This window comes from Leptosomus discolor, chromosome 1, assembly GCF_034619465.1.
Source record: "Leptosomus discolor isolate bLepDis1 chromosome 1, bLepDis1.hap2, whole genome shotgun sequence".
NCBI lineage: Eukaryota > Metazoa > Chordata > Aves > Leptosomiformes > Leptosomidae > Leptosomus > Leptosomus discolor.
The window spans coordinates 1,510,031-1,522,723 of NC_141391.1; the positions used below are offsets into that span (position 1 = coordinate 1,510,031).

General features: G+C 61.8%; 1 protein-coding gene across 1 annotated transcript in view; it reads left to right on the forward strand.

The window, feature by feature from the left end:
- The window catches only part of ARHGEF17 (Rho guanine nucleotide exchange factor 17), a 37,613-nt gene extending 24,920 nt beyond the window's left edge, over positions 1 to 12,693 (forward strand). Inside the window, exons 2-21 of the mRNA XM_086481595.1 lie at positions 190 to 267; positions 2,626 to 2,808; positions 3,220 to 3,336; positions 3,620 to 3,712; positions 4,488 to 4,664; positions 4,935 to 4,985; positions 5,904 to 6,013; positions 6,147 to 6,232; positions 6,371 to 6,489; positions 6,756 to 6,969; positions 7,073 to 7,146; positions 7,284 to 7,477; positions 7,574 to 7,824; positions 8,469 to 8,715; positions 8,810 to 8,896; positions 8,991 to 9,058; positions 9,451 to 9,599; positions 9,703 to 9,877; positions 11,070 to 11,312; positions 12,503 to 12,693. Of these exons, the coding sequence (XP_086337721.1) occupies positions 190 to 267; positions 2,626 to 2,808; positions 3,220 to 3,336; positions 3,620 to 3,712; positions 4,488 to 4,664; positions 4,935 to 4,985; positions 5,904 to 6,013; positions 6,147 to 6,232; positions 6,371 to 6,489; positions 6,756 to 6,969; positions 7,073 to 7,146; positions 7,284 to 7,477; positions 7,574 to 7,824; positions 8,469 to 8,715; positions 8,810 to 8,896; positions 8,991 to 9,058; positions 9,451 to 9,599; positions 9,703 to 9,877; positions 11,070 to 11,312; positions 12,503 to 12,693 (2,907 nt within the window). The remainder of the gene's footprint in view (positions 1 to 189; positions 268 to 2,625; positions 2,809 to 3,219; positions 3,337 to 3,619; positions 3,713 to 4,487; positions 4,665 to 4,934; positions 4,986 to 5,903; positions 6,014 to 6,146; positions 6,233 to 6,370; positions 6,490 to 6,755; positions 6,970 to 7,072; positions 7,147 to 7,283; positions 7,478 to 7,573; positions 7,825 to 8,468; positions 8,716 to 8,809; positions 8,897 to 8,990; positions 9,059 to 9,450; positions 9,600 to 9,702; positions 9,878 to 11,069; positions 11,313 to 12,502) is intronic.

Below are 12,693 nucleotides of genomic sequence, written 5' to 3' on the forward strand. Positions count from 1 at the left end.
ACTTCCTAATCCTCCCGGATTCCTCCATCGGGGTGGAGAGGGAGCAGAGGGGAGCTGGACTCCAGCCGGGCTCCTCCGGCGTTCAGCCACCCCGCTGAGCCCCCCACGCTGGCACTGACACCCGCCACAGAGCTCCCCTCCGTCGTGTCGCCCCCAAAACTCATCTTGTCTTTCTTTCCACCGGGGCAGGACATGAGGAAACACGTCATCATGACGCTGCTGGACACGGAGCAGTCCTACGTGGAGTCCTTGCGCACCTTGATGCAGGTAACGCGGCGCGGCCGGGGACGTGACGCCCCAAACCACGTCACGGCGGGAGTGTCCCTCACTGGTCACCGTCCCCGGGACCCCACGTCAGACCCCCAACGGCGGGCGCTCTGCTAGCACCGAGGCGGCGCGGGGGTGGATTGGGGACGGGTGACAGTGGGGATGTGGGGGACAGCGGGACCGGAGGTGGGAGCAGCGGGGCGGTAGTGTCAAAAGCGGGGTGTGGGGGTCAGCTCTGTCCCCCGAATCAAGCCTGTAACGTTCCTGGCCGGTTGTCACCTGGCAGGTATCGTGTCCCCAAACCCCTTCCCGTGCGTGACCCACAAAAGCTCTTCCTCATGTTGCACCCCATCTCCTGGGCCATTGCTGGTAGCCATCCCATGATGCAGGACCCCTTACACCCCCCGTTCCCATGTCCTCCCATCTTCTGCTGGGTGTCCTCACCCACCTTCTGCTGGGTGTCCTCACCCACAGCCCTGGGCCAAGGGGTTTTCTCTGTCCTTTTTTTTTACTGAGCTTGTTCCAACCCCCCTGGAGCAGCCTGGCCGGCGGGTCCACCCCACATTTCAGATGTTAATGAAGGTGTTTCAAGAGGTTAATGGTGGTCAACGCCCTGGAGACGTAGGTGTGGGTTGTCCAACCGCATCGCTGCAGGTGGAAACACCGAAAAGATCAGAGCTCTGCTCTGCTGGATACAAAGCTGTGCCTGTAGGACATCTGCTGGGCATGTCCACCAGGGCATGGGGCACCCATCTTCACAACCCCCACCTGGTTTTTTTCCCATAAATGCCCTGCGAGGACGCCCCCATGGTGGACCTAGATGTGCTCTGCGAGATGTTGCTGCAGGAGGGAAGGACCCTTTGAGGCTGCTCCTAGTGCAGATGTTGGCTTGGAGGAGCGAGAGGACTTCCCTTTTGGGGGAAGCCGCGTGTCACAAGTGGTGTCCCCGCTGGTCTCAGCATTGACAGACGCTGTCCCGTGGGCATGTCCTGTGAGACAGGAGGCTGGTTGGAGAGGACAGCCATGCTGGGGCTCACCAGTTCCCCACTGGAGGGACTGGTTAGACACGGGTGGGATCCACAGGACGTTAATGTCTGAGGTCTTGTCCACATCCTGGCACAGAGCAAACAGGGGCATGTGGCTTTCTGGGGGGGTGGGTCACAGCGCTCCAGATGCCCCCAGTTCCTCATCTCAGCTGGGACAAGGGGTTTGGATTTGTGACGTGGCTCGTAGCATGGTGGCTACCAGGGACAAGGACCACCTTGGAGGAGAGGCATCACCCAGCCAAGCCAGATGGTGCATGAGCAAGCCCTGCCTGCTCAACCTGTGCACCGAGGCAGGAGCTGTCTCTGTGCACTTCTTCCCCAGCTTCATGTCGGGTGGGAGGCATGGACCAGCCCAGCGCAGCTCCCACTGGAGGTCTTGGCCACAGTAGGGTGGGTGAAGTGGGCTGGGAGCCTCAGGAAGGATTTGGCCCTTCTAACTTGGGTATCCACAAGCTAGCCACCATCAGCTTGAGGAACCTTGTCCTTGGGGGATGACTCCTCCTTCACCAGCTTGGATGGAGATGTCCAAAGCCACGCAAGGTGGGTCCTGTCCTCACCGCTCAGCTCCATGGTCCTCCCAACATCTTGATGGACACCAGTACTCCATACCGGTCAGGCTGAGGAGGCGGCAAGGCTTGAGAAGACCTTCGTCATCCTGCGTTCCTTGCAAATCCAGCTCTACCATTCCGGGGGGCACTGCTCCTCTCCGCAGGTCTGCCCCACAGCGGGAGGAAAGGGGTTTCGTAGCAGAGCTGCCCACCCAGCCTTGCAGAGGACCTGCTTTTCCTGCTGGCCTTGAGCAAGAGACTTTGCTGGGCAAAGTGATCGAGTGAATCCACCCTGCTGGCTCCAGCCCTTCCTGGTCCAAAACACCATAAATCCCACTAGGAATGCACCGGCTTTTGGATCCCAGGGTCGTGCTGCCATGATTTCCCAGCTAGGTGGGGCTTTGTAGGAGATGGAGGTGACCAAGGCTGATGACAGCAAAGATTTGGAGCCTCTCAAGGCCGTGACTGAGGGGACAGAGGATGCCATGCTTTGGGAGGTTCCTCGTGCAGATCAGTCCCACACCCCACGCCACCATGGGGATGCACTAGGTGGGATGGGACTCCGGGAGGCCGGGGTGCAAAACCTGCTGGGACTTGGCGCTGTCTGGTCCTTCTGGTGGGTCCTACCACCCGACGTTCACTGGGGGAACCCCCTGCTGCAGGATGCCACCGATCTGCGTATTTACATGGGATGAAAAATTCATAGCGAGGGGGGCGGGCGGGGAGGAATCTACGGAGACCCCGACACCTTTGCTTCCCCGCAGGGTTACATGAAGCCGCTGAAGCAGCCGGAGAATTCGCTGCTGTGCGACCCATCGCTGGTGGATGAGATCTTCGACCAGATCCCCGAGCTGCTGGAGCACCACGAGCAGTTCCTGGAGCAGATCCACGACTGCGTGCAGAACTGGCACGAGAAGCAAAAAGTGGGCGACCTCCTCGTGCAGTCGGTAGGTCCTCGCAGGGTGGATTTCCCCCCTGGGGAACCCAGGCATGCCCGCGCTTGGACGCGGCCCCAGCAGGAGAAGTTTTGGAGGAGGAGGCAGGGGGATGATTAAAGGACGGGCCAAACGCGCCTGGGATGGAGAACAGGAGACGATCTCCAGGCCCGCCGTCTGCTTAGCGTAACGGCGGGGTGTTGCGGGGACCGGCCGGGTCTGCAGCTCCGTGTTTTCTGCCTCGGGAGCAGAAATGTCAGGGTTGAAAAATCGAGGGGGGGGGGGGGGGGGGGGCGGGAGGTGGACGAGCCCTCCCCACGCCAGCCCTGAGGCAGGATTAACCCTTGGGGCAGCTTCTCCCAGGCATGCCCATGCTGGACCTATCCCCCTTTTCCCCCCCCACCCCCTCTTTTCCCCTCCCAGTTCTCCAAGGATGTCCTGGTGAACATCTACTCCGCCTACATCGATAACTTCCTCAACGCCAAGGATGCTGTCAGGATCGCCAAGGAAGCCCGGCCGGCATTCATGAAGTTCCTGGAGGTGCGTCCCGGTTCCTCTCCAGAGCCACCTTCCGGGCTGGTGGTGGGGCAGGGTGGGGTGAATGGGAGTAAACTGGTAACCTATGGTCAGACTGGGATCCCCTGCCTTGGTTTTGTTGCAAAGAGGCCAAGTTGGGATGAACCAGAGTCACTCCGGAGGGTGTAAAAAGGAGTCACCCTGCCCCCAAATGGGTGTTGCTCTAGGTCCTGGGCTGGTGGCCCATCGGGTCCCTGCTGTGTCCCACTCAATGGCCCTGGCATTGTCCCCCACGGGTGTTTTGCAGCAAAGCATGCGGGAGAACAAGGAGAAGCAGGCTCTGTCCGACCTGATGATCAAGCCAGTGCAGAGGATCCCGCGATACGAGCTGCTGGTGAAGGTGGGTGCGGGCAATAGGCCGTCTGTGCCGTGCTGGCAGCGGGTGAGACCGTGGCTCCTCCTCACCGCCCCGTAACAGGAGCTTTTAGGGGGTCTCGCATCTCTCCTGGTCCCTTTATCCCATCCCCTGGCACAAAGTTGATGTCCCCAGGCACACACACGGCTCTGCCCTTCTGGCCATGGTCACCCTGAGGATTGGTGCCCCGCTGGCCCCCCCAGCATGTCCCTACGGGTGTGTAGCCCCCTTCTGCTCTACATTCCTGCTGGAAGGTTGGATGTCACGGTGCCATTTTGGGACCATTCGCACTGCCACCCCCTCTGTGCCTCGGTTTCCCTGTGCCAGGGTCACTCTCCCTGGCGCTGAGGCTGGTGGGGATGTGCTTTCATAGAACCACAGACTGGTTTGGGTTGGAAGGGACCTTAAAGACCATCTAGTCCACCCCCTGCCATGGGCAGGGACACCTCCCACCAGAGCAGGTAGCTCCAAGCCCCATCCAGCCTGGCCTTGAACACTTCCAGGGATGAGTTTCAGGCGTCCGTGCAAGGTGATGATGTGCTCTCAGGAGCTGGTGGCCTCTCTAGAGGTGGCAAAGACCAGACTGGAGGTGGCCAAAGCTCAAGGCTTCGGTTCTTTGCAAAAACCTTTCCTGCGTGCGGCTGGTTTCCACTCCCAGAAGCCAGAGCAGCACAACAGGGGCTTTTGCTTGGGGGTGTCCTGGCACCACCGATGCCCAGGCTTTGCCCGTGGTGACCTCCCGGCCGTGTCCCCATGATAGGACCTGCTGAAACACACGCCAGAGGACCACCCCGACCACCCTTTCCTCATCGACGCCCAGCGCAACATCAAGCAAGTGGCCGAGAGGATCAACAAGGGGATGAAGAGCGCGGAGGAGGTGGAGAGGAACGCCCGGATCGTGCAGGAGATCGAGTCCCACATCGAAGGGATGGAGGATGTACGTGCAGGGGTCTTACCTGGGGTCGGTCTTTCCTTCTCCCCAAAATGCCACCATTTCTGTTCTTTCTGGGTCATCCCAGGCTGGGTTACTTGTTTGCTCCTCCAGGGTTTGCTTTCCCCATCATCACTGGGCCTTGGTGGGCTCCTGGGGGTTTGGGAAGGGGCTGGAGTGCCATTTCTGAGGCGGGGGGCGCCTCAGGGGCAGGGGATGAAGCCCATGAGGGTACCCCCTGGGGCTCCGCACTCACGAGCCTCCTTATCCCAACAGCTCCAGGCCCCGCTCCGCAGGTTCCTGCGCCAGGAGATGGTCGTGGAAGTGGTAAGAGAGGGGTGGTCCGTTGTCCCTTGTCCCCAGCAGGGCTGTGGCAGCGTGTACTGGACAGGGCAGTGGGAGGCTGTGGTTGCGGGTTGTGGGGTGGCTGTGTGCTCATGGGAGGCCATGGATGGATGGAAGGATGGATGGAAGGTGAATGGAAGATGGACGGATGGATGGATGGACGGAGGAATGGATGGATGGATGGATGGATGGATGGATGGATGGATGGATGGATGGATGGATGGATGGACGGAGGAATGGATGGATGGATGGATGGACGGAGGAATGGATGGATGGATGGATGGATGGATGGATGGATGGATGGATGGATGGATGGATGGACGGAGGAATGGATGGATGGATGGATGGACGGAGGAATGGATGGATGGATGGACGGATGGAAGGTGAATGGAAGATGGATGGATGGATGGATGGATGGATGGATGGATGGATGGATGGATGGACGGAGGAATGGATGGATGGACGGACGGATGGAGGAATAGATGGATGGAAGTATAGATGAAAGGATGGACAGATGGATGGATGACAGATGGATGGGGACCATATAAAATTCCCCAAATGTGTGGGGAAAAATAAGATTGGTTGAGGAGCAGGCAGGAGGCCAGAAGAGCCCACAGCAGCCCTGGGCCAGGGGTGGATAGGGAGGCTGGAGGTGGAGACCGCAGGGGTCCTGGTGAGCCCGTGCTTGGTGTTCCTACAGCCCTGGTGCTTCCCCATGAGTGGGACCCTGTGGCTTTGCCCCCCTGGCCGTTGCACCCAATGTCCCCTTTCGCCATCACGAGGTGACGGCTGGTCCCCATGCAGATGGTGGCGTTGGGGAAACTGGGGCAGGGACTGCTCCCAGCGCCAGCAGTGGGGGGGCTGGACATTAACCCCTTGGTGTCTCCCACGGCTCTGCAGAAGGCGGTGGGTGGGAAGAAGGATCGCTCCTTCTTCCTTTTCACGGACCTGCTGGTGTGCACCACGTTGAAGCGCAAGTCGGGCTCCCTCCGCCGCAGCTCCATGAGCCTGTGAGTACCACCAGGCTTGGGCGGGGGGACCCACCGGCGTTAACCCACACTATTGGAGTTGTCCCCACCCGCTGGCCTGGCTTTGGGGTGCTGGGGGACATGGGTGCAGCTCAGCCATCCCCCAACCTCGCAGGTACACGGCAGCCAGCGTGATCGACACCGCCAGCAAGTACAAACTGCTCTGGAAGCTGCCGCTGGAGGACGTGGACATCGTCAAAGGTCTGTCACTGCCTGCTGGAGTGTCCCATCCCACCCCACCCCGAAAGCCATCGCTCCCTCCCTGGCTGGCGGGGAGAAGGTTCCCCTGCGCAGGGTCAGGGAGGAAGGGGTTAACGCCACGTGCGTGTCCCCACGCAGGTGCCTCGCAAGCCACCAACCGGGAGAGCATCCAGAAAAGCATCTGCCGCCTGGATGAAGACCTCAGCACGTTGGGGCAAGTCAGCAAGCTGTCAGAGACCCTCAGCTTCCCTCACCAGGTATGGGGGATGGTGGCCCTGGTGCTGTCCCCTGGCTGGACACATTCTTCATGGGACCAACTGGGACGTCCTCGGTGGGAGAGAGAACCTATGGAAAGGCTGATGGCCATGAGTGTCCTCAAAGGGCCCAGATGCCACCAGCCCCAAAGCCACAGTGGGGTTGGGGCAGCCTCTGAAGGATGCTAAGGGGATGGACGGGGGCATCATCAGGCATGTGGCTGGTGGTGGCCCATCCCCAAGAGCTGAAGCATTGTCCTCGTCCCCAGAGCCTGGACGACGTGATCAAGGACCTGATGGCCGCCATCCACCGGGAACTGGCGGAGAAGCAATCCCTGTCCTTCAGCATGGCCTTCCCCCCCAACAAGGTGGAGCTCAGCACTGCCAAAGCCGACGGCACCGAGTCCTTCATCTTCGAGTTCCCCAACCCTGACGCCCGCCTCGGCTTCGAGCAAGCCTTCGAGGACGCCAAGAAAAAGCTGGGTAACGCCAGGGACCGGGGAGGCGGGCGCGGCGGTGGGCTCGGCGTCGCAGCCCCCTTGCCTCCATCGCTTCGTTCATCCCCCCCCAATTTGATTTTTCCCAGCCTCCAGCAAAAACTGCCTGGACCCCGAGTTCCTCAAGGCCATCCCCATCATGAAGACGCGGAGTGGGATGCAGGTACTTGTTGGCCGGCTTTGAGCGCCCTCCACGGGACCCACAGCCCTCTCCATCCCGGTGGGCTCGTGGCCAGAGGCTGAGAGGTCCCGCGTCGTTCCCGAATGACCCGACTCATCCCGTCTTTTGCTCCCTGGCAGTTTTCTTGTGCTTCTCCCAGCCACGGCAGCCCGGAGAGCTCGCACGAGGTTTGGGTTTGCAACAGCGACGGTTACGTGGGGCAGGTTTGTTTGCTCAGCATCCGGAAGGAGCCCACGGTGGAGGCGTGCATCGCCGTCTGCTCCGCCAGGATCCTCTGCATCGCCTCGGTGCCCGGGCTCAAGCGAGCCTATAGGTAGGACATTCCCACTGGCACCGCGGAGCCAGCGGGCACGGGGCAATGCTGGAGCCGCTTCTTTCCCCCCCTCTCCCCTTCCCCTCGTCGCGGCAGGGAGCGTGCCGAGCCGGTGGGCACCCCCTCCTCGGAGCCGATGCCGGGGCCGCCGGAGGATGCGGGGCCGCAGCCGTGCCTGCACATCTCCATCTCGGGGTCGTCGCTGGAGCTCTCGGAGCCGGTCGACGGCGGCAACAGGGAGCTGGTGCCCTTTGATAGCGATGACACGGACGACGAGTCCTCGCCCAGCCCGTCGGGGACGCTGCAGAGCCAAGCCAGCCACTCCACCATCTCCTCCAGCTTTGGCAGTGAGTCCCTGCTTAGCCAAAAAACCACTTCTTTGCCCCCAAATCACAGAATCGTACAACGGTTTGGGTTGAAGGGACCTCTCAAGGCCATCTAGTCCAGCCCCCCTGCAGGGAGCAGGGACACCTTCAGCTGGATCAGGGTGCTCAGAGCCCCGTCCAGCCTGACCTTGAGTGTTCCCAGGGATGGGGCTTCCACCACCTCTCTGGGCAGCCTGTGCCAGTGTTCCACCAGCCTCAGTGTAAAAAATGTCTTCCTTATATCTAGGCTAAATCTCTCCGCTTTTAGTTGAAAACCATCCCCCCCGGTCCTGTCACTACAGGCCCTACTAAAATGATGAGCAGCTCCATTGTTTTGGCCACTTTGCCTTCTTTCCTCAAGGAATTCCCCAGGTGGAGGCTTTCAAGCCAAAAAAAAAACCTCCTGGGAAAAGAGATGGGGGGCGGGGGGGGGGTGCATCAGCCCAGCCTTGTGGGGCTGGGATGGAGCTGGTGGCTTTGGGTAAAACTCAGTGGGTTTTGGGGCTCAGCATCCCTACATCCTCCCCCAGGCTTGCCATCGCAAGGGGACCTCTGGTCTCTTCCCCATCACTTCGCTGGGTGTCAGGTGGTGCTGATCTGACCCCTTCCTTCCTCCTCCTCCACAGATGAAGAGATCCCGAGCTGCAAGGAGGCAACAGCGGAGACGACGAGCTCAGAGGAAGAGCAAGAGCCCGGCTTCATGCCCATCGCTGGCACCTACAGCCAAAACCGGCACGGCGAGAGTCCCACGGACGGGCGAGCCCTGCGCCGCTCCAGCCGCGGCTCCTTCACCCGGGGCAGCCTCGAGGACCTCCTCAGCCTTGACCCCGAAGCCCATCAGAGCTCCATGTGGTTGGGCACCGAGGACGGCTGGTACATCCCCAGGGATGGGGGGGGGGACGACACACACGTCCGTGGGGTGGACGTTGACCCCAGGTGAGCCTCGGGCTTTGCTCTTCTCCCGCAGCATCCACGTGTACCAGTCCTCGGACAACATCCGGAACAGGAAGAACAGCATGAAGATGCAACACGCTGCTGCTGTCATGTGCATCTTGTAAGGGGGGAAGGGGGCTTTTCGGCTCCAGGGTGTCCACCGTGGGGTCGTTTGGGGTGGCTGAGCGGGGCTCGAAGGGTTTTTCTCCCCGCAGGTACCTGGACAACCAGGTTTTCGTGTCGTTGGCCAACGGGGAGCTTGTTGTGTACCAGCGGGAGGCAGGTGAGGCTGGATGGGGGCCACCGAAGGTTGCTCGGGGGGGGGGGGGGTTAAACGCAGCCCCAAAGCGGCGGCTGTTGGGTGGGTGGCTTGGGGCAGCCCCCTGAGGAGGGGCGCTCAGGGTGCCGCTGGCTTCCCTGCCTCCACGGGAAGGGAAGGGACATCCCTCGAGGGATGCTGGAGACCCCCAAATCAGAGCCAGATGGAGGAGGTGTGCGCCCTCCTCCTGGTCTCTGCCTGCCGCTGGCATCCCTTGGGGACATCCACTCGTGTCCCCTCTAACGGGGGGGACACCCGGAGAGAGGCATCTGCAGCCGCTCCATCCCATCCACGGGGTCACGATGGGGTTTTTGGGGGTGCTTTAACTATCCGCCCCACTCCCACCACCCTCACAGGCCGCTTCTGGGACCCTCAAAACTCCAAGACGCTGTCCCTGGGCTCGCCAGGGAGCCCCATCACCAAGATGGTGGCGGTGGCGGGGAAGCTGTGGTGCGGCTGCCAAAACCGGGTCATCGTCCTCAACACCACCACGTTGGCGCAAGAGGTACCGTGGGGAGGTTTGGGCTGGGGGGGACGGGGACGGCGAGGGGCATCGGCGGCATCGTCAGCGGCGTCGCCGTGGTTCTGTGTCCCCCCCCCCCCCCCAGCACACGCTCCAGGTGGGACAGGACAGCGGGCGCAGCGTCACCTGCATGGTGAGCACGGGGACCGGCGTGTGGGTCGCGCTGCAGAGCAGCGCCCAGGTCCGGCTGTACCACGCCACCAGCTACGAGCAGTTGGCCGAAGCCGACATCACCCCCCCGGTACACAAGATGCTCGCCGGTAAGTCCCACCGGTGACGCCTCCCCGGTGGGCGCCCAGCGCTGGCTCCGGTGGGTGCCACCCTCCGCCTCGAGAACGCGATGCCCCGCAGCATCCAGCGCTGGGAAATTCGGTGTCTCCTGCATCCCGGCCGGCTTTGGGGGAGGAGACCCAGCTTGCCACGCTCACGGGGGTTCGTCCTTGGGATTATGCAGATGCATAATCCCACGGGGCAATAGGGCAGCCCCTGGGCAGGTGGATAATCCCACGGGGCAATAGGGAACCCCCTGGGCGGCTTCATAATCCCCTGCAGAAACAGGGCAGCCCCTGGGCATGCGCATAATCCCACGGGGCAATAGAGCAGCCCCTGGGCAGGTGGATAATCCCGTGGAGCAATAGGACGTTCCCTGGGTAGCTGCATAATCCCACATGGAAATAAAGCAGCCCCTGGGTGGCTGCATCTTCCCACGGGTAAGAGGTGGATGTATAATCCCGCGGGGAATTAGGGCATCCCTGGGCATGTGCATAATCCCATGGGGTAATAGGGAACCCCCTGGGCGGCTTCATAATCCCCTGCAGAAACAGGGCAACCCCTGGGCGTATGGATAATCCCACGGGGCAATAGGGCAGCCCCTGGGCAGGTGGATAATCCCATAGGGTGATAGGACATTCCCTGGGCGGCTGCATAATACCATGTAGTAATAAAGCAGCCCCTGGGTGGCTGCATCATCCCACGGGTGAGAGGTGGATGTATAATCCCCTGCAGAAACAGGGCAACCCCTGGGCGTATGGATAATCCCACGGGGCAATAGGGCAGCCCCTGGGCAGGTGGATAATCCCATGGGGCGACAGGATGTTCCCTGGGCGGCTGCATAATCCCACGCAGGAATAAAACCGCCCCTGGGTGGCTGCATCATTCCATGGAGTAATAGGGAATCCCCTGGGTGGTTTCATAATCCCGTGCAGAAACAGGGCAACCCCTGGGCGTGTGCATAATCCCACGGGGCAATAGGACAGCCCCTGGGTATCTGCATAATCCCACAATCCATCAGACCAATCTGCCAGCACCCTGGGGTGCTTGATACCAGCCGGAGGGGTTGTGGGGTCCCTTCCCCGTGCCCCACGTGCCGCAGATCCCCCCTGGGAGGGTTCAGTGGGGTTCACGGCCCCATGGCGGGCAGGGGGCGATGCTGACGGCCGGGCCGCTCGGCAGGCTCGGATGCCATCATCCGGCAGCACAAGGCAGCCTGCCTGCGGATCACGGCTCTCCTGGCCTGCAAGGACCTGCTGTGGGTCGGGACCAGCGCCGGCGTGGTGCTGACCCTCGCTGTCTCGGCCAAGGCGGCCCCGGCGTTGGTGGGGCTCTCCCAGGGTCACACCGGCCACGTCCGCTTCCTCACCGCCATCGAGCTGCCCGACGGCTTCGACGTCCTCTTCCCGGTGCCGAGGGAGACGGGTAGGTGGGGTGACGGGGTGTCGGGGGCGCCCCAATCTGGACCCGCTCTGCGGGAGGTGGATGGTTTTGGTGGAGCAGGGGATGCCACCGCACTGGGAAACATCTGGGAACAGCCTTGAAATGTGGCCGTCGGGGTCCCCATGTTAAAATCCAGGGAGAAAAATTAGGGTAGGGGGAAATTGGGTGCTAAACCACCCCACCCCACCCCACCCCCCCGCCCCAGGGCTTGGGGGATCACTCGAGTGACCCCAAATTTCCCTGTGAGACATGAATTCCCCCAGGGACAAGCCACCAGAAAGCCACGGGCTGAGTCTCACCCAGCCCAGCGCTGGGGTCCGGGTGGGGTGGGGAGAGGTGGCGATGTGGGGGCGAGGTGGTGTTTTGGGAGGGAGGGGCTAATGCGGATGGGAGGGGCTAATTTGGGGTAGGAGGGGTTACTTGGGGATAAGAGGAGTTTTTTGGGGGGCCAGGATGTGGCAGCTGGGAAAGCGGTGGTGATGTTGGGGGGACGCTGGTGGGATGATGCTGGAGTGTTGCTGGCGGGATGGTGGTGGTGGGAGGATGCTGGGAGGATGCTGGTGGGAGGACGGTGCTGGGTGGCACTGGTGGGATGCTGGTAGGTTAATGCTGGTGGGAGGATGCTGGTAGGATGCTGGTAGGTTAATGCTGGTGGGAGGATGCTGGGAGGATAATGCCGGTGGGAGGATGTTGGGAGCATGCTGGTGGGATGCTGGTAGGTTAATGCTGGTGGGAGGATGCTGGTGGAATGATGCTGGAGTGGTGCTGGCAGGATGGTGGTGGTGGGATGATGCTGGGAGGATGCTGGTGGGAGGATGCTGGCGGAAGGATGTTGGGAGGATGCTGGTGGGAGGATGATGCTGGGGTGGTGCTGGTGGGATGCTGGTAGGATAATGCTGGTGGGAAGACGCTGGTGGGAAGGTGCTGCTGGGGTGGTGCTGGTGGGATGCTGGTGGGAGGATGCTGCTGGGAGGATGATGCTGGGGTGGTGCTGGTGGGATGCTGGTGGGAGGATGCTGGGATGATGCTGGTGGGATGCTGGTAGGATAATGCTGGTGGGATACCGGTAGGATAATGCCGGTGGGAAGATGCCGGTGGGATGCTGCTGGGGACCAGGGGAGCTGGGGGGGGGGGGGCCACCTGACAGCACCTCGGGCTTCTGCGCTTGGCAGGGGCCGAGAAGCCGAGCGAGGCCGAGAAACGGGACCCGTCGCGCCCCCGCGCCCCCGCCCTCGCCCTCTCCAAACCCAAGCTGCTGGTCATCAGCGGCGGCGATGGCTACGAGGATTTCCGCCTGACCAGCAGCAGCGAGACCGTGGGCCGGGACGACAGCACCAACCACCTCCTCCTCTGGAGAGCATGA